Source organism: Ostrea edulis, chromosome 3, assembly GCF_947568905.1.
Source record: "Ostrea edulis chromosome 3, xbOstEdul1.1, whole genome shotgun sequence".
Taxonomy (NCBI): Eukaryota; Metazoa; Mollusca; class Bivalvia; order Ostreida; family Ostreidae; genus Ostrea; species Ostrea edulis.
Genome location: NC_079166.1, coordinates 2,204,821 through 2,232,256, shown reverse-complemented (window position 1 = coordinate 2,232,256; position 27,436 = coordinate 2,204,821). Strand labels below are relative to the sequence as shown.

At 37.0% G+C, this 27,436-nt stretch overlaps 3 protein-coding genes across 7 annotated transcripts; 2 read left to right on the top strand and 1 right to left on the bottom strand.

Moving 5' to 3' along the window:
• The first annotated feature begins 925 nt into the window (after positions 1-925).
• LOC125674736 (chromatin modification-related protein MEAF6-like) lies at positions 926-19,899 on the top strand. 5 transcript variants are annotated; one of them, XM_056159726.1, is made up of 8 exons: positions 926-1,066; positions 2,309-2,424; positions 6,000-6,087; positions 8,150-8,186; positions 11,088-11,259; positions 15,606-15,636; positions 15,869-15,914; positions 18,772-19,899. In XM_056159726.1, exons 1-7 carry the CDS (start codon positions 962-964, stop codon positions 15,872-15,874), a joined length of 555 nt encoding a protein of 184 aa, XP_056015701.1. In that variant the 5' UTR covers positions 926-961; the 3' UTR covers positions 15,875-15,914; positions 18,772-19,899. The 5 variants fall into 5 exon arrangements, with proteins under 5 accessions (XP_056015701.1, XP_048767950.1, XP_048767951.1 ...); XM_048911993.2 differs by having other exon boundaries at positions 5,988-6,087; XM_048911994.2 differs by lacking the exon at positions 15,869-15,914.
• Positions 19,900-21,424: 1,525 nt separating this feature from the next.
• LOC130053115 (outer dense fiber protein 3-like) lies at positions 21,425-22,697 on the bottom strand. Its single transcript, XM_056159727.1, has 2 exons — positions 22,603-22,697; positions 21,425-21,827 (listed from the first exon to the last, which is right to left on the bottom strand). Exons 1-2 carry the CDS (start codon positions 22,695-22,697, stop codon positions 21,578-21,580), a joined length of 345 nt encoding a protein of 114 aa, XP_056015702.1. The 3' UTR covers positions 21,425-21,577.
• Positions 22,698-22,753: 56 nt separating this feature from the next.
• LOC125675387 (outer dense fiber protein 3-like) lies at positions 22,754-27,163 on the top strand. Its single transcript, XM_048913020.2, has 5 exons — positions 22,754-22,867; positions 25,192-25,299; positions 25,504-25,605; positions 25,692-25,903; positions 26,763-27,163. Exons 1-5 carry the CDS (start codon positions 22,813-22,815, stop codon positions 27,006-27,008), a joined length of 723 nt encoding a protein of 240 aa, XP_048768977.2. The 5' UTR covers positions 22,754-22,812; the 3' UTR covers positions 27,009-27,163.
• Positions 27,164-27,436: the final 273 nt, after the last annotated feature.

The window sequence follows — 27,436 nt, the reverse complement described above, 5'->3', positions numbered from 1 at the left end:
ATTGAACCATGTTTGTAGGAAGTTTGTCAGATTAATTCTAAAATTGTCAGTAAAAATACCAGATTTTTTTTTTTTCTACAAAAGCATGAGTTTTGACGATCAAATGTTTTGTACATCAGCGGATGAAAAAAAACAAACAAACCAAAAACAAAACAAAAAAACCAACAACACATGTACATGCAGAGTTCAGTGGTATCGACACAAAGGACGAGAAGCAATGTCGCAGAGTTAAAAAAAAAATCGTCATTAATATCCTGATATCGAATGAAGAGGAATCTGTAAATAATTAAGAGGAATGATAGGAAATCAGCAGGTAGGAAAAGGTGCTAGGTCCTCACGACATACACCACGTCTCTCAACTTCTCCATAGAGAATAGGATTGGGGTGAAATTGCTTGAACACTGATGAAAATGTAGTTGCGTATACATGTAGCTAGGCGCAGGTAGTCTTTACCCAGGCTTGATTAAGAAAACATACTTAATTTTGAAATAAAAATATTTACTTCAAGAAGGAAAAAATTCCTATCATTCCAACAAACTCGCTTTGGCTGTCATTTTATAGACCCCCCCCCCCCCCCGGACATTTTTAATATGAAGTAATACTTTTCAAAATTCGAAAATGAAAATGAAAATACATAGTTTTGTAAGTTAAAAACAGATTAACGTTAAAGATTTAAAATTAATAAACAAGATCAGAATCCATTATAACTGCACTAATGCAATCAGCTTGAAAAAAGATATGAAAACATTTTAGAATTAGAACTTGAGATCTTTATATCCGACTCGAAATATTTATCAATCTTTCAAAATTATTTTGAATTGGTCGAAAACTCTTAGCAATACTAAAATAAACATACAAAAAAAAAAAAAAAAAAAAAAAATGCGATGCAAATTAATGCAAAAATTGCTCGCAATATCAGATCGGGCTCAATATTCAATATTTCACTAAAACCGGTCAACCAATGAAATCGCAGTTTGCATTTCGTGTTAAGATGAGCACGCAAAAAGCAATGGTAAACACAAGAGAAGAATTGAATGAATTAGTGCGGCGGAGGACGGAAATAGCGGTAATTATTTCATATACGAGTCTAGTATTTTAGTTTTTAATCACTGAAAGTTAAGTTGAATGTGATCTGTGCCGTCTGTGGTAGAAATTATTGAACATATGACGCGATAGTAGGGAGTCTAAAATGGCGGGTGAAACAAATTTCCTCAAATGTCAAACTGATTCAGTGATTGTGGAAAAATAAAACACAGGAAGCTAATTAGATGTATTTATTTAGCTGTTAAATTCTATACCAAAGCTAATCCATTCTTTAGGCTTATTAGACAAAGAATGATACATTTAGTCCACAGGCACCTGAAGTGTGGATAACTTTAGATCTTATGTACATACCCCCTGAAATAAATGGCAGAATACGACAAATAAAACGGATGGCATGGGATTTAGACGAAAGACATAAGTAGAACTAGATTAGCCTGTTGAGATATTTGCAGAAATTCCTTCGATAAGGTTGGTTTATACTCCGTGAATCGGTCTAGAAGCAGTTTACATGATTTGTTGCACACCTTTACATTATCATATAATATAGTATGTCTTACGACTTGACCGTGCTTGAGGGCAAAGCAAAAAATATTGGCATTAATATCTAAATCCATAACAGGGCAAAAAATGTCCCGTAGTTGGCACCTAATGTGTGAGGACAGAGCTTAATCAAAGTATTCTAACTTTAGACATTTTTAATCTGCCTGTTCATTGAACATGAGAAACTCTATGTAACTGATGTAAACAGTGCATTGTGACGTCATATTCAGTGTCGCTGTGTAGCAAATTTCACAAAAATAGGAGACATGGTACAATCGCGTTAATGGAGGGGTAATTATATATGATTTGGAAAATAAGATTTGCATTCTTTTACGGATTTTATGTAACATCTCAGAATGACATGAACTTGGGTACACGAGATTCAAAATGGAGAAATACATGTCCACACGCTATTATTCAAATCAACGCCATTGGGACCAAAATTTTCAAGTTATATAGGTATGGTTTAATTTTTTAATTAGTTTTCTATATTTTCCTTTTAAACATGTATATACGTGTTACCTATAGGGAAAGCTCCACTCTCACGGCCCTTCGGGTCAGTTCTAATAAAAATTTAGAGGGACTCCTCAGGGTTTTCTTTGTCGCAACCTTCTGAAAAACCATGAGTCCATGACTTGTCTTAAGGAAATCCTACAGAAAACCCTGAATTAAATCGTAGTACATTTCAAAGTTTTTAACAAAACTGTGGTCTGGAATTTTTCAGGATACTCTTGCTAATCTTGAAAGACAGATTTATGCTTTTGAAGGAAGTTATTTAGAGGATACCCAGCTTTACGGAAACATCATCAGAGGATGGGACAGATACCTAGCAAACACAAAGTATGTCAAACAAAGCAAATACAAAGTATGTCAAACAAAGCAAATACAAAGTATGTCAAACCTAGCAAACACAAAGTATGTCAAACAAAGCAAATACAAAGTATGTCAAACAAAGTAAACACACAAAGTATGTCAAACCTAGCAGTGCTTCCCAAAGTCTTCTGGTACTTACTGGACATTTGGTCCAGTAATGTTCGAGTTATTACTGGACCAAATCACATTTTACCAGACCAAAATTTTATCTGCAAATTAATCCCCTATTGTGGCCCCACCTTACCCTTGGGGGCCATGGTTTTGACAAACTTGAATTTACACTATATCAGGAAGCTAAATATTTCATGTAAATTTGAACTTTCTGGCCCAGTGGTTCTTGAGAAGATTTTTAGGTCACCTGAATTCATTCAGGTGACCTATTGCTATCTGTTTTTGTCCGTCGTCGTGCGACGTGCGTCGTGCGTTAACATTTGAACATTTTCAGCTTCTTCTCTGAAACCCCTGAACCAATTTCAACCAATTTTGGCATATAGCATCTGTGGGTGAAGGGGAACAAAAATTGTGAAATTCGTGGTCCCTGCCCCCCTGGGGCCTGAGGGGTGGGGCAAAAACCATCAAAATGAGTGTAATTTTAAAAAATCTTTTTTACTCCTGGACATCAAGAAGCCAAACTGTGGGCATAATTATAATGAGCGTTGAGCCCTCTACCAAAATTTTGAAATTCATGGCCCCTGGGGCAGGGGTTCTTGTGTTGGGTTGGGCTCTATTGGTCATACAGTGAAAGTGTAGAAATTCTTTGAAAATCTTCTTCTCTGTCTCTAGGTATTAAGTAGACAAACTAATAGCATGGTAATGATGAGCAAGGATGCCTCTTTATACCCCCCGCAACAAGTTGTGGGGGGCTATACTGGAATCGGGTTGTCCGTCCGTCTGTAGACGCAATGGTTTCCGGGCTCTAAAGCATTATCCTTTCCACCTACCGTCACCATATCATATATATGGACTACCCATGGGATGAAGATGTTCCCTATCGATTTTGAGGTCAAAGGTCAAGCACACTGGACATCGAAGTAGCAATATGGTTTCCGGGCTCTAAAGTGTTATCCTTTCCACCTACAGTCACCATATCATACATATGGACTACCCATAGGATGAAGATGTTCCCTATCGATTTTGGGGTCCAAAGGTCAAGCGCACTGGACATTGAAGTAGCAATATGGTTTCCGGGCTCTAAAGCGTTATCCTTTCCACCTACAGTCACCATATCAAACATATGGACTACCCATGGGATGAAGATGTTCCCTATCAATTTCGGGGTCAAAAGATCAAAGGTCAAGCGCACTGGACATTGAAGTAGCAATATGGTTTCCGGGCTCTAAAGCGTTATTCTTTCCACCTACAGTCACCATATCATATATATGGACTACCCATGGGATGAAGATGATCCCTATCGATTTCGGGGTCAAAAGGTCACGCGCACTGGACATTGAAGTAGCAATATGGTTTCCGGGCTCTAAAGCGTTATTCTTTCCACCTACAGTCACCATATCATATATATGGACTACCCATGGGATGAAGATGATCCCTATCGATTTCGGGGTCAAAAGGTCACGCGCACTGGACATTGAAGTAGCAATATGGTTTCCGGGCTCTAAAGCGTTATCCTTTCCACCTACAGTCACCATATCATACATATGGACTACCCATGGGATGGAGATGTTTCCTATCGATTTTGGGGTCAAAAGGTCAAAGGTCATGCACACTGGACATCGAAGTAGCAACACTCAGAAAAGAGGTAGTTTATACCTATTACCAACACCCTTTGGGAGATTGGGGTAAGCGGGGGGTATTCTTTGTGAGCATTGCTCACAGTACCTCTTGTTAAAAATTGTGAAATTCATGGCCCCTGGATCAGGGGTTCTGGTGCTAGGGTGGGGCTCTATAAGTCATATAGTGAAAATGCATTATTTCTTTGAAAATCTTCTTCTCTGTCCTTGGGTATTAAGTAGACAAACCAATAGCATGGTTATGATGAGCAAGGATGCCTCTTTCAAAATTGTGAAATTCATGGCCCCTGGGTCAGGGGTTCTGGTATTAGGGTGGGGCCCTATTGATCATACAGTGAAAATGCATTTTATTTCTTTGAAAATCTTTTCCTCTGCTGCTGGGTATTAAGTAGACAAACTAATAGTATGATAATGATGATCAAGGATGCTTCTTTCAAAACTGAAATTTATGGCCCCTGGGTCAGGGGTTCTGGTGCAAAGGCGGGGCTGACCACATAGCTATTCAATGTTTTTTCCATCCAAAAGTAAAATTTTTATATTTAAACACAAACCTAATTCAAACATTGGAAGGTTGTTACATGATACTCAGGTGACCTATAAGGCCCCTGGGCCTCTTGTTAAAGATATCCCCTATATATTCCCATGATAACCTGTGATAACCTATTGTCGCCCTACCCTATCACTGGGGGCCATGATTTTAACAAAATGTCAGGAAGCTTTCATGTAAATTTGAATTTCTGTCCCAGAATGGCATCGGCGACATACTTTATTAGCCCAAGCATTTCACTTCAGATTCGTCAGTGGAGTAAACTTTTCCAACCCGTGTTCAATACCAGTGTTATGAAATACACGGTTTTTTAAAACTCGAGCAATTCGCGTAACTCAAATCAAACGTGTCCATGTTGTTCAAGTACTACTTGAGATCAGTTTAAACACTTTATTTACTTGTTATTTATTACCTAATTCAAACGCTTCACAGACGTCTGTAATTTCACAGGATATTGCTCAATTGTATTATCGCCCTCTCAGGGGGGGGATTGAAGATGATTGCAAGTTTGATAAATATTTGAGTTAAACGTAAACAGGTTTTCTGTTTGCATTGACTAAAAAACAGAGTAACTTTTGGGACGTGCTGCTAAAAATTGAAAATTTATCTGATCATGTATTTCATTGGAGAGAAAAAATCATCGGACACTTGGTCCGGCCAACAACTGATATTGATCGGACCAAAACAAAAATTACCGGACATTTGCCAATGTCTGACGGACCTTCGGAATCACTGACTTAGCAAACACAAAGTATGTCAAACAAAGCAAACACAAAGTATGTCAAACAAAGCAAACACAAAGTCTGTCAAACATTTATCAAACACAAAGTATGTCAAACCTAGCAAACACAAAGTATGTCAAACCTAGCAAACACAAAGTATGTCAAACATTTAGCAAACACATATTTGTTGCATCTGTCAGAATGACGATTAAAAAACCGTATTCATATCATAGACCTAATTAATTCTTTGGAAGAAAAGATTGTGTAAGTCGAACTCGTATCATCATAGTTACGTAACACCTCTACCTAATTTTGTTTTAAGACTCCTGCTTCATCCTGATCTACTTCCACTACAAGATTCAGCTCCTGATTCATGTTCATTTCAATAATCCTTGTATCTTGAAATCTTATTGTATACTTCCATTATTTCATTTTCAAATTAATTTACATATTCATGCCTTTAATCATTTCATGCTCATTTCATCCCCGTATTAATCTCCAACCAATCCACAGCCTGTTTTCCAGGAACACAAACAGTAAAGCAGACAAGCGGAACCGAAAGTTTAAGGAAGCCGACCGTCTCTTCTCCAAGTCCTCAGTTACGTCAGCTGCAGTAAGTGGAACTCATTTGTTGTCGTGAAAGTTTTATGGGAATGTTCAGTCAACGTTTTGCTGGAATAGCATGGTACTGATGTTATACAATGTATTCAGTGGTTACTGTAAATGTGCTGGTATAGCATGGTACTGATGATGTAGAATGTATTCAGTGGTTACTGTAAATGTGCTGGTATAGCATGGTACTGATGTTATACAATGTATTCAGTAGTTACTGTAAATGTGCTGGTATAGCATGGTACTGATGATGTAGAATGTATTCAGTGGTTACTGTAAATGTGCTGGAATAGCATGGTACTGATGTTGTACAATGTATTCAGTGGTTACTGTAAATGTGCTGGTATAGCATGGTACTGATGTTGTAGAATGTATTCAGTGGTTACTGTAAATGTGCGGGTATAGCATGGTACTGATGTTGTAGAATGTATTCAGTGGTAACTGTAAATGTGCTGGTATAGCATGGTACTGATGTTGTAGAATGTATTCAGTGTTACTGTAAATGTGCGGGTATAGCATGGTACTGATGTTGTAGAATGTATTCAGTGGTTACTGTAAATGTGCTGGTATAGCATGGTACTGATGTTATACAATGTATTCAGTAGTTACTGTAAATGTGCTGGTATAGCATGTTACTGATGTTGTAGAATGTATTCAGTGTTTACTCACTGTAAATGTGCGGGTATAGCATGGTACTGATGTTGTACAATGTATTCAGTGTTACTGTAAATGTGCTGGTATAGCATGGTACTGATGATGTAGAATGTATTCAGTGGTTACTGTAAATGTGCGGGTATAGCATGGTACTGATGATGTAGAATGTATTCAGTGGTTACTGTAAATGTGCTGGCAGTGAAAGCAAAATGTCGTCGGACCGACGGACATGTCCGGTAATTTGACTCTCGGTCCGGTAAACTTCGTTATATTTTCGGTCCGAATGTCCGGTGACTTTCCAGCAACGGTTTCGAAAACTACGCAGCATTTTCCCCCTTATATAACTGGTACCGATAAATGGTACCATTTCCAATGCCAAAAACCGTTGATTTTTCCCAATTTTGAGACTAATAGTTCGCAAATCACTTGCCGAAAAATAGACCGCTGAAATCGTAATTTTCTTGTCTGAAACGTTGTACAAGTTAACTAAAATGTTCCCTTCCGGTATTAAATCGAAAGTACAGATCATGGCAGTGTGTTTTGTACGATGATTCCTTATGTTTCACAACAACAAATATTACCGTAAAAAAGTTTGTAAAGAGATGAATACTTCTTGTTTTGTTGTATTTTTTCTTTTCTTTTAGCTGAAATCATTTGCCTATACATTGGTAGAAAATTCCCAATTTGTTCGATTTTGATGCTTTTTTCCCAATTGAATGGGTACCGGTACCAGTGGGTAGAGAAAAAAAATCGCTGCTACGTTTCGACTTCCAGTTCCATTTATAAAAAAAACCCATACAAAAACGGCAATATGTTCCAATTAAAATGGAACAGTAATGCAGTCCATGGTAAACCTTTAAAATGAAAATCCAATGACCAGGAGGCTCAAAGTCTTTCATGTTTTAATATAAAATTACTACTACTTTTTTCGGTCTGGTAAAATGTGATTCGGTCCGGTAATGTTCCTGTGTTTACCAGACCGAATGTCCTGTAAAACATTTCAACATTTCGCGATCACCGTGCTGGTATAGCATGGTACTGATGATGTAGAATGTATTCAGTGGTTACTGTAAATGTGCTGGTATAGCATGGTACTGATGTTGTAGAATGTATTCAGTGGTTACTGTAAATGTGCTGGTATAGCATGGTACTAATGTTATACAATGTATTCAGTGGTGCATCACTCAGCTTTGTTATATTATGATTATATTATTATATAGATTTTATTTTATTTTTTAATAAGGACAAGTAATGTGAGAATTATAACACATACTTTATACATTTGTAGATTTAGGCAAAGTAATAGATTATGAATATTTAAAAATAAGATAAATCCTGTATCATTGTTTTATTAATGATCAGAAGACATTTCTTTGTGTAACTATTCATCATGATGCTTTTTTTTTCAGGCTGTCAGTGGAATTGTAGACACATTTGACAAAAACCGTAAGTTCATATGTTGCCAGTAAGTTTTTATCGAGTTAAGACCAAATCAACTTAATTAGTAGAGTATCATCCAGGGTCACCAAAAACTATGGGGCAGATGGGAGGATTTTATTTTTTATTTTCTAAGAAAAATATTAATGACAAACGACTTTTTGTCAACAGAAGTGGATCATTTAATGCCAGATGGATATCAATCTATGCTTATTTTAAAGACGAATTTCACGTTAAGCTTTAATTTCAAACACAAAAAGATACCAAACTTCTTCAAGATATGAAGAACATTAATCCCTTCCTTTCTTTTATGCCCGTAAGAACATGAGAAATTATTTTCTTCTCGTGGCTTTTCAGGTTGCTACACCGGAAATGTAAACAAGAAGTGTAAATACCGGAGTCGGGCATGAAAATTTTCCGAAAGTATCAAGTTTCGCAAAATTAAAAAAATTCGTGGCGGATCAATTTTTTTAGGGGTGGGCGGGGATGATAATCTATCAGTTAAGTTGAACTGGACTTAGTTGTTAGTTTTTATTTCTTTTTAAGACATCTATCAGGGTTCGAGATTACCTCATGTCTGTAAGTCCGAGACTAGTAAAAACCGTGTCGGACTAGTAAATTCTCTATAGCACTAGTCCATACGGACTAGTGAAAATCTGGAAATTAATCTTGAATTGGTTATGATTTTAGCAAGATTTGTCTGAGTCTCTTAGATGTTTGAACTTATGGTCGATTACCTGCATGGTTAAGTGTTTGCGTGACTATGACATCCATGGTATGCCTTCGAGACCGCTGTTCTTCGAATGAGTACAAATTCCCGTTGATTCCGAACACCGAGTACGCATCACGAGAACGGGTTCGAGGTGCAAGAACTGCAAGTGGAGTATTCTAAGAACATGGACGTTTGTGCGCACATGTTCTCGTCAATCGCGACTCTAACACAGGATTTTGTAACACTATATAGCTCATGGCTTGGTCAATCGAGAGAATTTTATTGACTTTATTTATAAAATTCCAAACTCCTGTGACTCTAAGAGCTGAGCACGAAAACAACAGGAACGTCGATCTTGAACGCATTTATGTACATGGTATGGACGTTTATAAAAGAATTAACTCGGATGTTGCTGTTTGCTTCTGATGATCTTGAATGCAAAATAAAGTATGGTGGTCTTTTTCTTCTGTAGGTGTCAGAAACTGAATTGCTTGCAACTGTGATGTGTTTGATTTCATTAAATACTATTGAATAAAATGAAGAGATCATTTAATATGATATACTGGACGGACTAGTGAAATGCTTTTCGGACTAGTGAACATCAATAGTTACTAGTCCGTACGTACTAGTGCTTGAAAAAGTTAATTTCGAACCCTGTCTATTAAAGTAGTGGACAGGATTCACTGCTATAAGCACTACTCTAAAGACAAAAAAATTGGATAGAGATAAATATTAATGAAAGCAGGTAAAGCCTGATTGGACATCTGAAGATTTTAATGCCATGTACTTACATTGCTCGTATAAATCTGATGATGGATAGATGATAAGAACCATGAAATAACTTATTCATTATTTTGTATTGTTATAAAGAATTTGGGCAAGTAACATCATGTTTTTATGGTGTCCCAATAGAGCTATGTGCACCAGCGCATCTCTTAAAACACGCTAACACAACACGCCATCGTGCTATCACACAATACGCAGTCACACAACACGCCATCGTGCTATCACGCAGTCACACAACACACCGTCGTGCTATCACACAATACGCAGTCACACAATACACCGTCGCGCTATCACGCAGTCGCACAACATACCGTCGTGCTATCACTCAGTCACACAACACACTGTCGTGCTATCACACAACACACCGTCGCGCTATCACACAATACGCAGTCACACAACACGCCATCGTGCTATCACGCAGTCACACAACACACCGTCGTGCTATCACACAATACGCAGTCACACAATACACCGTCGCGCTATCACGCAGTCGCACAACATACCGTCGTGCTATCACTCAGTCACACAACACACTGTCGTGCTATCACACAACACACCGTCGCGCTATCACACAATACGCAGTCACACAACACCGTCGTGCTATCACGCAGTCACACAACACACCGTCGTGCTATCACACAGTCACACAACACACCGTCGTGCTATCACACAACACACCGTCGTGCTATCACGCAGTCACACAACACACTGTCGTGCTATCACACAACACACCGTCGCGCTATCACACAATACGCAGTCACACAACACTGTCGTGCTATCACACAACACACCGTCGCGCTATCACACAATACGCAGTCACACAACACACCGTCGTGCTATCACGCAGTCACACAACACACCGTCGTGCTATCACGCAGTCACACAACACACTGTCGTGCTATCACGCAGTCACACAACACACTGTCGTGCTATCACACAACACACCGTCGCGCTATCACACAATACGCAGTCACACAACACGTCATCGTGCTATCACACAATACGCAGTCACACAACACTGTCACGCTATCACACAACACGACGTCGCGCTATCACACAACACGCAGTCACACAACACGTCATCGTGCTATCACACAACACGCAGTCACCATCTAATGAACAGCAAATTGCAATAAACACTAGTTATTCATATGATGTGAAATTCATGTCAGCTCTTCCAGTACTATATGTAAAGGTAAGATTGGGCGAGAATTTTTATGACCGTTGCCCACCATAGTTTCTGAAGTAAATTTTCTGTATAGATTTTAAAATAAAATTGGGAAACCTAATCTGAAGTGTTTTTTCTTTGAAATTGCATGTGAGTGATCAATGTTGAGAAGTCTTGTTGAACATGTTATTGATTTAAAATGTCCTTCTGAGGAAATCAGATTGTAGATTGTATTCTCCAATAGGTGACAGAGATTGTCCATCTAGTCCGGAGTCGCAGAACAATCAGAATAGTGCCAACACTCCCCAGACAAATGGACAGTCGGACAGCAACGAGTCCAGTCACCTCTCAGGGAAACTCCACAAAGGGGGCGGAGTTATACGACACAAAAAAAATAAGAGCAAAAATAAACACAGGTAACATTTCAAAACACCTACCATGGATCAACCAAATGTTTTGCTTTTATGTAAAAATTACTTTCAACTCCACTTATATTGAAGTTACTTATATTGAACTCTCTGTTATATTGAAGTAGAAATAAATCCTCTGTAACATAATTTCTATAGTTCGACATCGGTTATATTGAACTTTGAATACAGTTAACTTCGATATTGACATTATAGATTTCAATATATCTGAAGAAGACTGTATATGATACATTGATAGACTTTTGGTGCGTTATATCAAAACTTGATGTTAGATAATACTAGATATTCTCTCATATCTACGTATGTAAGATACAGATATCAGAATGAGAGATATAAAACTCCCTTATTGGTAGCCATGAAAATATGAGGTCATTCCACCCTAGGATTGCAAAAAAAAAAAAAGCTATAAAAGCCTTGGCTTTACCACTAGGGTAGAATTACTTTTGCAATCCATAGGGTAGAGCTACTTTTACAATCCCTAGAGCAGAATTACTTTTACATTCCCTAGAGCAGAATTACTTTTACAATCCCTAGAGCAGAATTACTTTTACAATCCCTAGAGCAGAATTACTTTTACAATCCCTAGAGCAGAATTACTTTTACATTCCCTAGAGCAGAATTACTTTTACAATCCCTAGGGCAGAATTACTTTTACAATCCCTAGGGCAGAATTACTTTTACATTCCCTAGGGCAGAATTACTTTTACAATCCCTAGGGCAGAATTACTTTTACAATCCCTAGGGCAGAATTACTTTTACATTCCCTAGGGCAGAATTACTTTTACATTCCCTAGGGCAGAATTACTTTTACATTCCCTAGGGCAGAATTACTTTTACATTCCCTAGGGCAGAATTACTTTTACATTCCCTAGGGCAGAATTACTTTTACATTCCCTAGGGCAGAATTACTTTTACATTCCCTAGGGCAGAATTACTTTTACATTCCCTAGGGCAGAATTACTTTTACATTCCCTAGGGCAGAATTACTTTTACATTCCCTAGGGTAGAATTACTTTTACAATCCCTAGGGCAGAATTACTTTTACATTCCCTAGGGCAGAATTACTTTTACATTCCCTAGGGCAGAATTACTTTTACAATCCCTAGGGTAGAATTACTTTTACAATCCCTAGGGCAGAATTACTTTTACATTCCCTAGGGCAGAATTACTTTTACAATCCCTAGGGCAGAATTACTTTTACATTCCCTAGGGCAGAATTACTTTTACAATCCCTAGGGTAGAATTACTTTTACAATCCCTAGGGCAGAATTACTTTTACATTCCCTAGGGCAGAATTACTTTTACAATCCCTAGGGCAGAATTACTTTTACAATCCCTAGGGCAGAATTACTTTTAATTCCCTAGGGCAGAATTACTTTTACATTCCCTAGGGCAGAATTACTTTTACATTCCCTAGGGCAGAATTACTTTTACAATCCCTAGGGTAGAATTACTTTTACAATCCCTAGGGCAGAATTACTTTTACATTCCCTAGGGCAGAATTACTTTTACAATCCCTAGGGTAGAATTACTTTTACAATCCCTAGGGCAGAATTACTTTTACATTCCCTAGGGCAGAATTACTTTTACAATCCCTAGGGCAGAATTACTTTTACAATCCCTAGGGCAGAATTACTTTTAATTCCCTAGGGCAGAATTACTTTTACAATCCCTAGGGCAGAATTACTTTTACAATCCTTAGGGTAGAATTACCTTCATTGAAAGGGGAGTTGAATAAATTGCACAATTTTCTCTCTTGGAAGAAATTCTGTTGGAAATTTAAGGGGATTGTTTGTTTTCACCAATGTTTTCTTATTATACCCCCCGCAACAAGTTGGGGGAGGGGGGGGGTATATTGGAATCGGGTTGTCCGTCCGTGCGTCTGTAGACGTAATGGTTTCCGGACTCTAAAGCATTATCCTTTCCACCTACCATCACCATATCATACATATGGACTAACCATGGGATGAAGATGTTCCCTATCGATTTTGGGGTCAAAAGGTCAAAGGTCAAGCGCACTGGACATCGAAGTAGCAATATGGTTTCCGGGCTCTAAAGCGTTATCCTTTCCACCTACAGTCACCATATCATACATATGGACTACCCATGGGATGAAGATGTTCCCTATTGATTTTGGGGTCAAAGGTCAAGCGCACTGGACATCGAAGTAGCAATATGGTTTCCGGGCTCTAAAGCGTTATCCTTTCCACCTACAGTCACCATATCATACATATGGACTACCCATGGGATGAAGATGTTCCCTATTGATTTTGGGGTCAAAAGGTCAAAGGTCACGCGCACTGGACATCGAAGTAGCAATATGGTTCGGTTTGTCATGCCATTTGTTTTTTACACTCAGAAAAGAGGTAGTTTATACCTATTACCAACACCCTTTGGGAGATTGGGGTAAGCGGGGGGTATTCTTAGTGAGCATTGCTCACAGTACCTCTTGTTTCCATTAAAGCTGTATGGTCCGAATGACAGTATTATTTTCCATCTCGTAAAAAGGCTATTAAATCATCACACGTATGTAGTTATGGGGCTGTATGACATATCATACATTAGTTCACCTGTTTTAACCCAAATTATTTGATTTTAAATCAATGTTTACAAATAACCGCGTCAGACTGCCAGTGCTCCCACTGGACCAAAATTCCCTTTCGCCACTTTTTCAGGGTGCGGTGCAGCGCAAATAATCTAGTGCTTTACAATTATTTCCATCATATTATTTTATTCATTACACTGATTTTAGCATTTTGAATCAGTTACATTACTTAATCATATCCAGCTACCATACCTAAACACTTCTTTCTGAAATAATAAGTTGATTTGTTTGATAAATTCTATTATTGAAATCAAAATCAGATTATAAATCATATAAACTTCATGATGCTACACCCCTCAGTGAAAACATTGTGTACATTGCCCGAAATGCAGATGTCACAAAACATCAAGCCCAATTTAGAGTTGTATCTCAACCATTCCCTATTAAATTTCCGTTTTGGTAAGAAAGATTTTGCAATTTGGACAGAATCAGATGTTTGAGCAGGTGGGGTTGACAGTAAAGCCAAACATAGATACTTTTTGAATTTTAGACTGACTAGGGTCAGAAGCTAAAAGTTTAGTGTCAAAATAGAATATGGTGCATAGTCTTATGAGATTAGCATTTATATACTGTTGCACACTGAACTTCAAAGAAAATTATTTATTAAAATTGCTATGTCCATATCAATGGTGACCGACCGCATCGTTTATGAAATATTCGAACTAAAATCAAACACATCAAAATCAAAATCTTGTAATCAACGAGCTTGGCCGCAAAAACAAACAATTGATGTATATACATTATACACAATAATACGGCCAATTTAATTACCGGTCGGTTCTGTGGTTAAGAATTGACATTAATGTGGAGATGATAACACAATAATGAATAAGACTTTAAATGTTAAACAATTGACCACAGCAGGGTACACAACTGTCCAATGTACTTTATTACATGATCACCGACTTTTTTGCAGCCATACATTACCTGAGGCTATTATCTGGCCTTCGTGACCAGCTCTGTGTGCACTGGAGCGACGCGAGATTTCCGGTCGCATGCGTTGATTGAATAAACAAATTTTGACTGCATACACAAACTGGCGATAATGTGTCACTGACAAAGGAAAACACTAGACAGATTTTAAAATACAATTTATTGCAAAAAGGGATTTTCGTCACTTTAAATTTTTTTTCGCCAATTTTGAAAAAAATTCGCCATTGGCGAAAATGGCGAAGCCCAGCTCAAGCACTGCAGACTGCCAGTTCAAGTGACAGTCACATGACCAGTTCAAACTTTCAGATCATCGGTGATCTTATCTGTGTAAAGCTGTGTATTTTGTTACAACAGTACCATGCCACAAGTTTAATAGATATAAAAATATCAAATACCTCTTATTAATTGGTTGTTTTACGCTCTATCAGCCTTAAAACTAGACAGTTGCGTATGAGTTAATACATCATGTTGGGATTCCCCTGACGCGCGTGGGTCTGTTTATAGACGACTATTATGGGATGATTTATATATGTACCACACTTATTTACTTTCTAAATAATATTCTCACTGTTTTCTTTTACATGCAGATGTTTTCAAGCGTGTAATTAAGAGAAAGTTAATAACTTTATAAAGTAATTAATCTGCTTTAAAGTAATTATGTACAAAAATAATACATGAACATCGGGTCATACAGCTTTAAGGACCAAAATCTCAAGGATGATGGACAACATGGTCTCATGATTGTTGTTTTTATAACAAGCAGATGAATAGATATTCACTTTGTTTACTTTTGTAGGGTGGAAGTAAAACTTAAAAGAGGAAAAGATGTAAGTATACGATTCAAGAATATGTAAATATATATAAGCTATAAAGATGCTTATCTTTTCATATTTTTAAGGAGAAAAAAAATAGATATGTACACTGTATATCATATTAGAAAGGGAAAAAAAAAACAAATACAATTTTAATACATTGTATTTTAATGTATCTCGTGCCTCATTTGAATGAAAACTAGCACTAGAAAATATTGCTGATATGGATACTAATCTTCCACTTCAGAAATAAATGTGGATAGGCGTGGAAGGTATTGACCATTTACACCAAAGTGAGTGTTCTCAAGGCTCCTCATAATGTTTTGTTCCTCTCACCAATTGTAATTCTCATTGCTGTGGTGATTAGATGCTGTAACTTCCTGTGTATCCAAATATGTGTATCGTGTATTGAAATTCTTGTCAACATCCAGGATATCTAAATATTTAGCAGTGTAAATAAACGCAATGCACAGTAGCCATCTATCATTTAATCGTTAGTAAACAAACGCAATACACAGTAGCCATGTATCGTTTAATCGTTAGTAAATAAACGCAATACACAGTAGCCATGTATCGTTTAATCGCTAGCATAGTTTGCAACACATCAATGCGAGTTAGGAATAGTATTCATGTATTGCCTGCAAATTCATGATCAAGAAAAACATTTAGTGCACTTAGTAATACATCAGCTTGTGTTTTCATAACTGTAATGATTCTTTGACTGAGAAGAAATACCATATATGAAATTGCTACAGTAAGAGGTAAAGTTAAAATTGTCTTGGTGAACTATACGATAAAAAGTCAATTGATCATGTTTATAGCCATTTTCTGTAAGCAATGCTTTCATGTAATTAAGGCACTTGGATTTTTTTATACACAATTATTTATTACTAACCATACATATATGTATTAGTGAAGTAGATAAATTTTCACTGGTGCAATCATCTGTTTGTGAGACCCATTCTGTAGAACGTCATTTGGCCAGTTCATAAGGTGATATATATTCTCAAGTGATGGTTCAGGTGTTGGATTTCTGTTTATTTATAGCGACGATATTTAGAGCCTAGTGAATAATTAAACTATCTATTTCTGGAATTCTTCTGCCTGAATATATACCATATGGTATCGGACCTAGTTTATGTTTAATAGTATTTTAAAAGGAGGAATAGCACCTCATCATTAAATGGCTGACCTTTTTTTTTCAAGACACTGATGGGAAAAAAATCATATGTGTTATATTCCTTTAATGTCCTTTTAAAGTGTATTGGCAAGTTCATTGAGATATTATTACATGAGGCAGAGGAATGTGAAGGAAAGCATGGGTTTCTTTCTTTCTTTCTTTTTTTTGAAACATGAAAGATGACTTTCAATAAAATTTTATTTTTTTCACTGGTGTAGGTAAATTTTAAAGTTTTTTGATTTCTATAAATTTAATGTATTTTTTTTTCACTGGTGTAGGTAAATTTTAAAGTTTTTTGATTTCTATAAATTTAATGTATTTTTTTTTCCACTGGTGTAGGTAAATTTTAAGTTTTTTGATTTCTATAAATTTAATGTATCTTTTTTTTCACTGGTGTAGGTAAATTTTAAAGTTTTTCGATTTCTAAAAATTTAACGTATATATCCTCCTCTTTGCCGTCCGGAAGAGTTTCTGTGGTGTGCTATTCCTCCTTAAGTATGATTCTTTTTGTGGGCAAGGTGCGTTACAATTTTGTTTTAGTCACTTTACATGTATTTGATAAAAATTTCTTTGACTCACAAAACACAGGAAATTTTATGCCTCATTTACATGGATGCATATCAAATTTTACTTCGCATTAAATTTAATGCGAAGTAAAATAATGGGCATTAGATTAATTTGAATTAAATAGCGTTCACACAGCAGTAATATTTAATGCTTTGTATATAAATGCGTATCAAATTTGAATGCATTTCTAAATTAACGGTGTGCGAAATAAAGAAAAAAATAGACTATATCAATAAAAATTATTTTTATAGATATTTTAATGAATATTGTGTATATATACAGAATTCATTGTTCAAAACACTATATATAGTGTACATGTTTACAATGTACATGTAGGTAAGTTGTAACTGATCTACACACACAGAGAATTGTCGTGTTGGTTTTTATATGTTCCCAAGAAATCACTATGTTATTTATGAACTTTCACCATTCCACTGACTAATATTGTGACATAATTTTTAATTACGAATACGTATTATCAGCCTACTATGATGTCATGGTATGGAATTCAAACATGAGCGACATATTTGTTAATACAAAATGAAAAAGAAAAGAACCAAAAAAATCACGATTTTAAAACATTTTTATCGTATTTAAAAGCACCTTCCATATGTATTAATACTCGACATGTCTATGCCAAGCACGTCTGTGTTCACATAGAGCTAATGTGAAGTAAATTTGATTTGCATTTAATCGTGACGTAAATTTTAATTCGGAGTAAACTAATTTGCATTAAAATCTTCATGTGGTCGTGGTTCAGATTTAATTCACATTAACTTATGTTTAATGTGAATTAAATTCTTCGTGTGATCGAGGCATTAAACATATTGCCATGTTCTCCTTTGTACAAAGTCATGGTGATATAAATTGTATGTATTTCATCAGACTGATTACAACCAAAATGAAATGTACACGTCCAGCTCGTTTTGTATTTGTGTGAAGGTACTGAAGGTTTTAATCAAACTGATATCACGTATTAAATCATCTCTTTTATTTACATTTTGATTTATGAATTGAAGGTTTTAATCAGATTGATATCTGGTATTAAATCACATTTTGATTTATGAATTGAAGGTTTTAATCAGACTGATATCTGGTATTAAATCATCTCTTTAATTACATTTTGATTTATGAATTGAAGGTTCTCTCATGCTTACAGGCCTTCAGGATGGTAACAATTGCAAAGAGCAACAAAAACATTTACAAATACGTACAGAATCATGCAATTATTACGTATTATATATCATCTGTAATTTGTTGATTGGAAATTTGTAAGTAGCTCTTTCAATTTGCTCTGGGGTGAAAAGTGCAGCAATTTGAAATATTTGATAGGAGCCTTTTTAAATGAAAATATCCTAAGTATGATATGAAGATAAGGATTGTTTTTTCTTTTTGTTTTATAGGTGTCAGGAGAGTAAGAGGATGGAAGTGTAAGCTTAGTGTTTTAAGCTAGTGACGTGGTCTTCTCTGTTACACTCTTCCTGGATGGACGCAATAGATTTCAATCTTCTCTCTCGGACAGACAATTCACTGGTCTCATCTTAAAGAATTCAGCACTTTTCCTTCCTAAACAGACTTGATGGAATACAAAACTTCTCTCTCCCAGGGAGGTGTTTCAACTGATGGAATTCAACACTTCTCCCACACAAACAATTTAGTGTTAGTGTCTCGATAGAATTCAACACTTCTCCCATGCAAACAATTTAGTGACAATGTCTTATCTGAAAGAATTCAACTTTTCCCACCATGACAGGCGCTTTAGTCCACAGACAGGAAAGAATTGAAGAAAAGAAAATTGTGTCTTTGTTTGTGATATTATAGTATGGAACAAAAGATGACTCCTATTTGCAACACTTCATTGTGTGTATCTCACCCCCTTACTCCCAAAGTTCAAACTTATCACTTAGTACCTTTCAATATAAAAGTATACCTAGTTGCTTCTCATTATATTAGGAATCTCCAGCGCTGAGATTACGTCATACATTCATTCATATACACAGTATTATCACAAAGCATTGGCGATCTATCTGTTCCTCGTAACCTCTGTGGTTCATTTATTTCATTGATCGACAAACTATAATTCCCTAACCTCTGTGGCTCATTTATTTCATTGATTGACAAGCTATAATTCCCTAACCTCTGTGGCTCATTTATTTCATTGATTGACAAGCTATAATTCCCTAACCTCTGTGGCTCATTTATTTCATTGATTGACAAGCTATAATTCCTTAACCTCTGTGGCTCATTTATTTCATTGATTGACAAGCTATAATTCCCTAACCTCTGTGGCTCATTTATTTCATTGATTGACAAGCTATAATTCCCAAAGTTCTGTGATGTATTTATGTTGCCATGTATTCATGAAACAATGTCTGATTTTTCCAGACATTCAGTATTACAACATATCCATGCTTTTAGGGTAGTATGATGTTGTTGAACTTTTCAGGTGTTTTAAGTTTTGTTCTGTATTGAAATCCCATATTTCAAAGTCTGTTGTAAAAGTCATGATCATAAATTATTTTCAAAACTGATTTTCCTTTGTCATTTTAATCAGGCTTGTGTTTTAAACATCTATGCCTTATGATGGATCAAGTTTGATATCTCTCCATCAAAGAAATGGTTTTCAAGATATTGAGCAGACAGTATTTTCCAATGTCGAGTTCAATGGGGGGGGCATAGCTAGGACTATTTGAATTTGTAGGCTGATGCATTCACCGAAGAGCCTAAGGGAAGGGATGGTCCCATCCCACTGGAGGGTGTTTCAGACAGAACATCCCCGAAAATTTTATGATATAGTAGGACTTGTTTGTGCTACTCTGATCATCAAAATGATTGCAGATGGCAAAATATCTTGTACAACTTTTATAAAATCTTTAAACTATTATGTTGAATGTTGATCAATCCTGATCACCTAAGTTTATATAAAAGTTTAATGTTATAGTGAGCAAGCTCAGATGGGCCAAAGGCAATGATGTAAAGGTACCAGTGCTTAAGCATCCCATCAAGCTTCATTGAACCCTTTTCTTGTTTCATGTGAAAGCCAAAACAAAAAAATAATTTAATATGTGGGTGTATAAAGCAAGAGGCCCATGGGTCACCTTGATACTGCTGCTATTTAGCTAATGTGATTTTTAGAAGATTTTTTGCAATCATTAAAATTCCCTTGAAATTTTTTGACCCCAGCTTTGCCCCCATAGAGTTGCAATATATCCATGATACAATGTTGCAAGATAAAATTCATGTTATGAAAATTTCTACCCCCTAATGGACGTGATTGGAACATGCTACTTTCTGTGTTGCGTGGGGATGCTTGCTTAGTAATATGATTAACTATGGTCCTGTTTCTTGAGAAAATCTTTAAAGATATACCATGTATCACCATGCAAAACTTGATCACTTATTGTAGCCCTACCCCTGGGAACATGATCTGAAAAACTCGAATCTGCACTATGTCGGGAAGCATTCTTACAAATTTTATTTTTTCTGGCCTAGCGGCTCTTCGGAGACGGTAAAGAATAAGTAAAACTTTTGTGGTATATTCCAAGAACCAATAGACTAATGGGATAAATTACTCTTGGGTGAAGGGGATTGAAGTTTGTACAAATGGGAGAAGAGGCAAAAATGGTTAGGGGTCATTTAAAAATCTTTTTACGCAGAGAATACGGCGCAGATCTAAGAAGTCTTGATTTTTAATTGGATAAATCATGATTGAGAAATTGTTATGGGATATTTTTTTGTATGCGCATTTATCGGAATGATATTTAACAAGAACACAATTAAACTGCAGATTTTCATAATTGGGGTATTTTGAGGTACGCAAGTTGGGGGGGTGGGGTGGGGATGTGTGAATTATGATAAATTGTGTCAAATTACCAATGTTTAAGTTTGATTTTTAAATTTTTTAGTATTATTCAAATTTCTTCCAATGTAGTAAATTTTTGATACCCTAAAATTATCAAATTTTACTGATATTTTTCATCCACTACAATTTTTTTGGATGTTCTTTACAGACTCTCCGTGAAAACAACCAAGAACAGGTCACTACACAGAACATTGTTATTTTGTATCATTTATTTACTCAAAATAACAATTATTACATAAAAAAAAGATAATCAAACTGTTATATTCAATCTACTGATTTTAAATCTTATACTAATGAACAAACAGTATGGTTTAATTCCCATGCAGTTGAAAGTCATTCTCCCTTAATCAGGCAATAAAAACACACGTGGACTCGGAGTAACGACTTCCAAATGAGAATTTGGGAGCCTGGGGGCGATAGCGCACTTTCTCTGGGCTGTAGGCTCCAGGGCCGGGTTTGTTACTATCACCAGGAGGGTGGCATTTAGATCTCATTGTGTACACAGGAGCCATGGTTGTGTTCACATTGGGATTGATGGCGGCGTACTTCCCGGGGCCGGGCAGGGAGACTTTGCCCATATCAAAACAGTAAAGAATTCTGTAAACATGTAAAATTATCAACATCATCATTGTTCCCTAACACAGTGTATTTATATTGCAGTTTCTTGTGCTTATTTCTATACGCTAAAAATGAGAACAGGGTTTGCGAATTCCAGATTGAGAGAGCCGTTGATCTGAAACGTCACAGAATCCATGTACATGTAGCCGTAATCAACAGCACGTAACTACTTTAAAATTATCACGTAGCGTTTAGAATAATGAAATGGGTTGTACTAAGTAACATTTTTAGGAAGTAAATGTAGGTTCATTAATGAATTTAGGTAACCTGAATTCATAAGATTTTAAGAAATTGAAATGTTCAAAATACGTAATAATTTTAGTAATTTAGAATCACGAATTTAATACTAGAATGGATCCTTTTGTGACCCCCCCCCCCCCCCCCCCCCCCCCCCCCCCCCCCAATATAGTGTAATGTGCTGAGCTGGGTTAATATTACCATTGAATATTTACTTTTCCAATGATCTTGCTTTTGATATCTTTAAAAATTGTAAACATTGCGCCTTGATAAGTATAGTGGGTCTATTTTAAGAATTCCAACAGAAATGGCTATTTGTTTGGCTACCCCACGTAGATACATGTAAATTTAGCGATACCTGTACATGTGAAAGATCTGCTAAAATATGCATATTACTGTGGGAAATGTTCGTTTTAAATAGCAGTAAATAATGAATTGTACTTAGTAAATATACTGACATAATATGAATGACAAACACTCAATGGTCTTAGCAGTAAGAATTTTCAAACGTGCCAACCTGTGCCGCAATAAATTTTGGAAGAAACACCAAACATTATTGACTTGAACCCGAGCATATTTAAAATCTAGCTCAACAAGACGCCTTGTTTCCATCAAGCGTGTATTTGACTAAGACAGCGTCACCATAGATACTTCGACAAGTATCTACACCCGCCATTTCTTGAATCGAGGAGATTATTTACCAGAGATAAACACTATTTCTAAGAAGATGCCAGTAGACTCTGGAAGAAAAATAAGAAAGAAAATCCCTGCGAGAGAAAGAGGTAAGTGCTTCACCCGATGTCATATTGATTGGAGGATAATTTAAATGAATATGTAGCCTAGTGAGACCACAGGCCACTGAATTTCTTTCAATACGCCGTAAGATGTGTAGTAGGCCTAATGGTGATCTGTGTATTTAAATACATCACCCTTACTACACATCTTACGGCGAAATGATAGAAATTCAAAAGCCTGTGGTGAGGCTTCGTACTTACCCAGTAGCTTATCTCTGAAAGAATATTCTTTTCCCAGCTGTATAGCAGTTATTTTCCCGGGAAGTTTAGCGGTCATATGGTATACTGAATGCCATAATTTTCGGGTCTTTGTGAAAAAATGCAGTATGATAATACAGTAACAGTCACCGTATTACGGGATTACAGTATCTAGCCGTGTTTGTCACTTGGTAATGAGTTCACTACAAAAGAATATACATCTAGTCCAGGCCCGTACCCAGACTTTTTCAATGGGGGTGGGGGGGGGGGGTGCATAAATTTACGGCGAGCGGTTTGGGGGCCGATTTTAGAAAATATTTGACTTTAATAGTGCTTGATGATTTACACAGCCGACTTTAATAGTGCTTAATGGTTTTCACAGGGCACCCCCCCCCCCCTCTCGGTACGGGCCTGTAGTCCTAGCCATGGGATATGACCTTCATCCTCAGAAAAGACTGAAAGCCCCATCAGCTCTAACATTAGGCTGATCTTAGCTAGATGTGCTAGTATAGACTTTCCCGTGTAATGTATTCCGAGTATCTTTTTAAGTTATAATAAATACAGAGAACAAGCTACATGTATAAGAACATATATCTGTTTATAAAAGGTCCAAAGAAAGAAGGACCAATCTTTCATTTAGATATCACCATAACTGGGATTCCCCATTCAAAATGTTTGTTCGAATTCAAAAGGAAATCGGAGTCTAGGTTCAAGGGCATCGGCAAGTATTTGACAATAAGGAGACGAACTAAATCGAAGGGGGGAGGGGGGGGGGGGGGCTAACTTTAGTGTTTTGACTTAAATTCAGATTTCCAGCGACTGCCAATGCATCTGCAGCCTCCCTGTTTATTGTTAATATACGCCGGGCACATGAAAATCCCATTTTGTGTCAGTGTAAACACATTGCAATAGCTTTCACACTTTGACACTCATATTTTCTGATTTAGCTTATATCTGAGTTGAGAGCTCAAGTTAGCTATTCTACTCACCTTTTGTCTGTCTGTCCGTAAACTTCACTTTTTCATCGTCTCTAGAACAAATCAAACTTGGTACACATCATCCACGGGTGAAGGGGATTCAAGTTTGTTCAAATGAAGGGCCATGTTCCCTTCATCTGAATATAGGAAGGTCATTTAAAAGTCTTCTCAACATCCACTTGACAAAGTCCCGTGTGGATCCGGGTTAGAATAGGTCCTCAGCACCCCCCTCCCCCCGGGATCCGGGTTAGAATAGGTCCTCAGTGCCCCTTGCTTGTCGTAAGAGGCGACTAAATGGGGCGGTCCTTCGGATGAGACCGCTAAAACCGAGGTCCCGTGTCACAGCAGGTGTGGTACGATAAAGATCCCTCCCTGCTCAAAGGCCATAAGCGCCGAGCATAGGCCTAAATTTTGCAGCCCTTCACCGGCAATGGTGACGTCTTCATATGAGTGAAAGATTCTCGAGCGGGACGTTAAACAATATACAATTAATCAATACAATCCACTTGACAAAAAAGTTCAAATTTACATGAAAGCTTCCTGATATAGTGCAGATTCAAGTTCGTTAAAATTACGGACCCCGTGGTAGGGTGGGGCCACAAAAGGGGATCATACTTTTACATACATATAGGGAAAATCTTTAAAAGTCACAGGTTGAAGTAGTCTAGTATATTGAACCTATACAAATGAAGGGACAGATATAAAACTTCCGTTGACTACTCTTTCATTCCATTATCATTAATTATTAGGCATGATAAATAATACACAGTACACAATAAAATATCATAAACAGTAGTATAGGAATTACCATACAGATTAGATAAGCCATCTGAAAACTTAAAAGTTATACCAGAAATACGCAAAATAGTCTGAAACTCTTGCAAACTTCCGGTCTCTGTTCCTGTCCCTCCGTACATCCATCACTTCCGGTCTCTGTTCCTGTCCCTCCGTACATCCATCACTTCCGGTCTCTGTTCCTGTCCCTCCGTACATCCATCACTTCCGGTCTCTGTTCCGGTCCCTCCGTACATCCATCACTTCCGGTCTCTGTTCCTGTCCCTCCGTACATCCATCAAAATTCCTCACCGTATTTGTTGTTGCTGTACATTAAATCTTAATTCACCTTTTTTTTTCCAGGACCCGGACCCGGACGTTACGAACTGCCCTCTACACTGGGGTACGAGGCCCATGACTGCACCAGACCGAAGCAGCCTGCCTACACTATAGGCAAACGGCTAGAACGAGGTAAACCCCAATACTGCTGAGGAGTCGATAATGATAGTTCGTGATGAAAATCGTATTTGAATTAAAGTAGAAGCTTTTGAAGTAACACGAATAAAGCCCCAACTCATTCCTGTAAACACATAATTTTTAGAATAAGTAAACTAAAACAACATATGTAGTGGCATTAAACAAGAAAGTAATGAGTAACAATGTCTCCTTATACAGCCCAAGCCACGAATCCTGCCCCCTACTACGTGGACCCTAGGATGACCAGAACTGGGATGCACGCTGCCCCCGAGTACACGATGGTTGCACGGAAGGATATTAGTATGTTAATGAAAGTTATTCTTGATTTGTGTGTATGTGTCGGGCTTTGTTTGTATTGTTATATAAATGTACGTCCTCCATTTCAGATATTCCCCAAACCCCTGGCCCCGGGCGTTATACATGTAACACTGAAAACATCCAACCTCGAGCCCCTCAGTATACTATTAGAACTAGAACTAGACTGCGTCGTAAGGATCCAATCCCGGCTCCCGCTACCTACACGTTACCGCCTATACTCGGCAACAAACAACTTTACAAGTCCACGGCGCCAGTGTGCGTCATATTGGATCGCCCACAGGTTTGTCTATAATAAAATTATATCAGGAAAGGAGACTTATGTTAGTATGTTTACTAAGTACAATTCATTATTTACTGCTATTTAACGACATTTTCCCCACTGTAATATATTTTAGCAGATCTGTCACAGGTACTGGTGTCCCTAGATTTACATGTATCTACGTGGGGTAGCCAAATAGCCATTTCTGTAGGAATTCCCAGCCATTAAAATAGAAGCACTATATTCATCATAACTGTTGTGCGTTCAAAAGGAATCATTACAATTCTTAAAGATATCAAAAGCAAAAACATTAGAAAAGTAAATATTCTATAATATTTTTTCAAATCGATTTAAATAGTGATATTCGTAAAGATTAACCCTGCACAGCACATTACACTTTATTATTTTTTCACAAAAGGATCCTTACTATTTGTGACCATGTCCATTCTAGTATTAAATTCGTGATTCTAAATTAGTAAATACTAAAATCATTACGTATTTTCAACATTTCAATTTCTTTTTCTTCTGAATCTTTTGAATTCAGGTTAAAGATGATTAATGAACCTACATTTAGTCCCTAAAAATGTTACTTAGTGCAATCCATTGCAACTTTTATTATTCCAAACGTTACGTATATCAGATTTAGTGGTAGTACTGGATTTATTGTTGAACGAGACTAATTAACGTGCTGTTGATTACGAGTACATTTATTCTGCGACGTTTCAGATCAACAGCTCTCTCAATCTAGAATTCGCAAACCCTGTTCTCATTTTTAGCGTATAGAAATAAGCACAAGAAACTGCAATATAAATACACTGTGTCTGGGAACAATGATGATGTTGATAATTTTACATGTTTACAGAATTCTTTACTGTTTTAGGTGGGCGGTACCTTGGCGGATATGGGTGAGTCTCCCGGCCCCGGGAAGTACGCCGCCATCAATCCCAATGTGAACACAACCATGGCTCCTGTGTACACAATGAGATCTAAATGCCACCCTCCTGGTGATAGTAACAAACCCGGACCTGGAGCCTACAGTCCAGAGAAAGTGCGCTATCGCCCCCAGGCTCCCAAATTCTCATTTGGAAGTCGTTACTCCGAGTCCACGTGTGTTTTTATTGCCTGATTAAGGAAGAATGACTCAACTGCATGGGAAGCCATACTGTTTGTTCATTAGTATAAGATTTGTCAGCAGATTGGATAAGAGTTTGATTATCTTTTTTATGTAACAATTGTTGTTTTTAAGTAAATAAATGCTACAAAATAACAATGTTCTGTGTAGTGACCTGTTCTTGGTTGTTCTCTCGGAAGTTTGTAAAGAACATCCAACAACATAAAGAAGAGAGAGAGAGAGAGAGAGAGAGAGAGAGAGAGAGAGAAACCTATCCCAAAACATTATCTTTCCTGACGAATAAAATCTGATACATGTATACTTATATGATATGCTGTTCCCTGCCTTATATTTTAACAGTATCCCTTTACCTCTCTCTAGAGCGGAGACTTATCAAAATAAGGGTCTATCACATATCGTTTTCATATGCGAATCGTGATTCA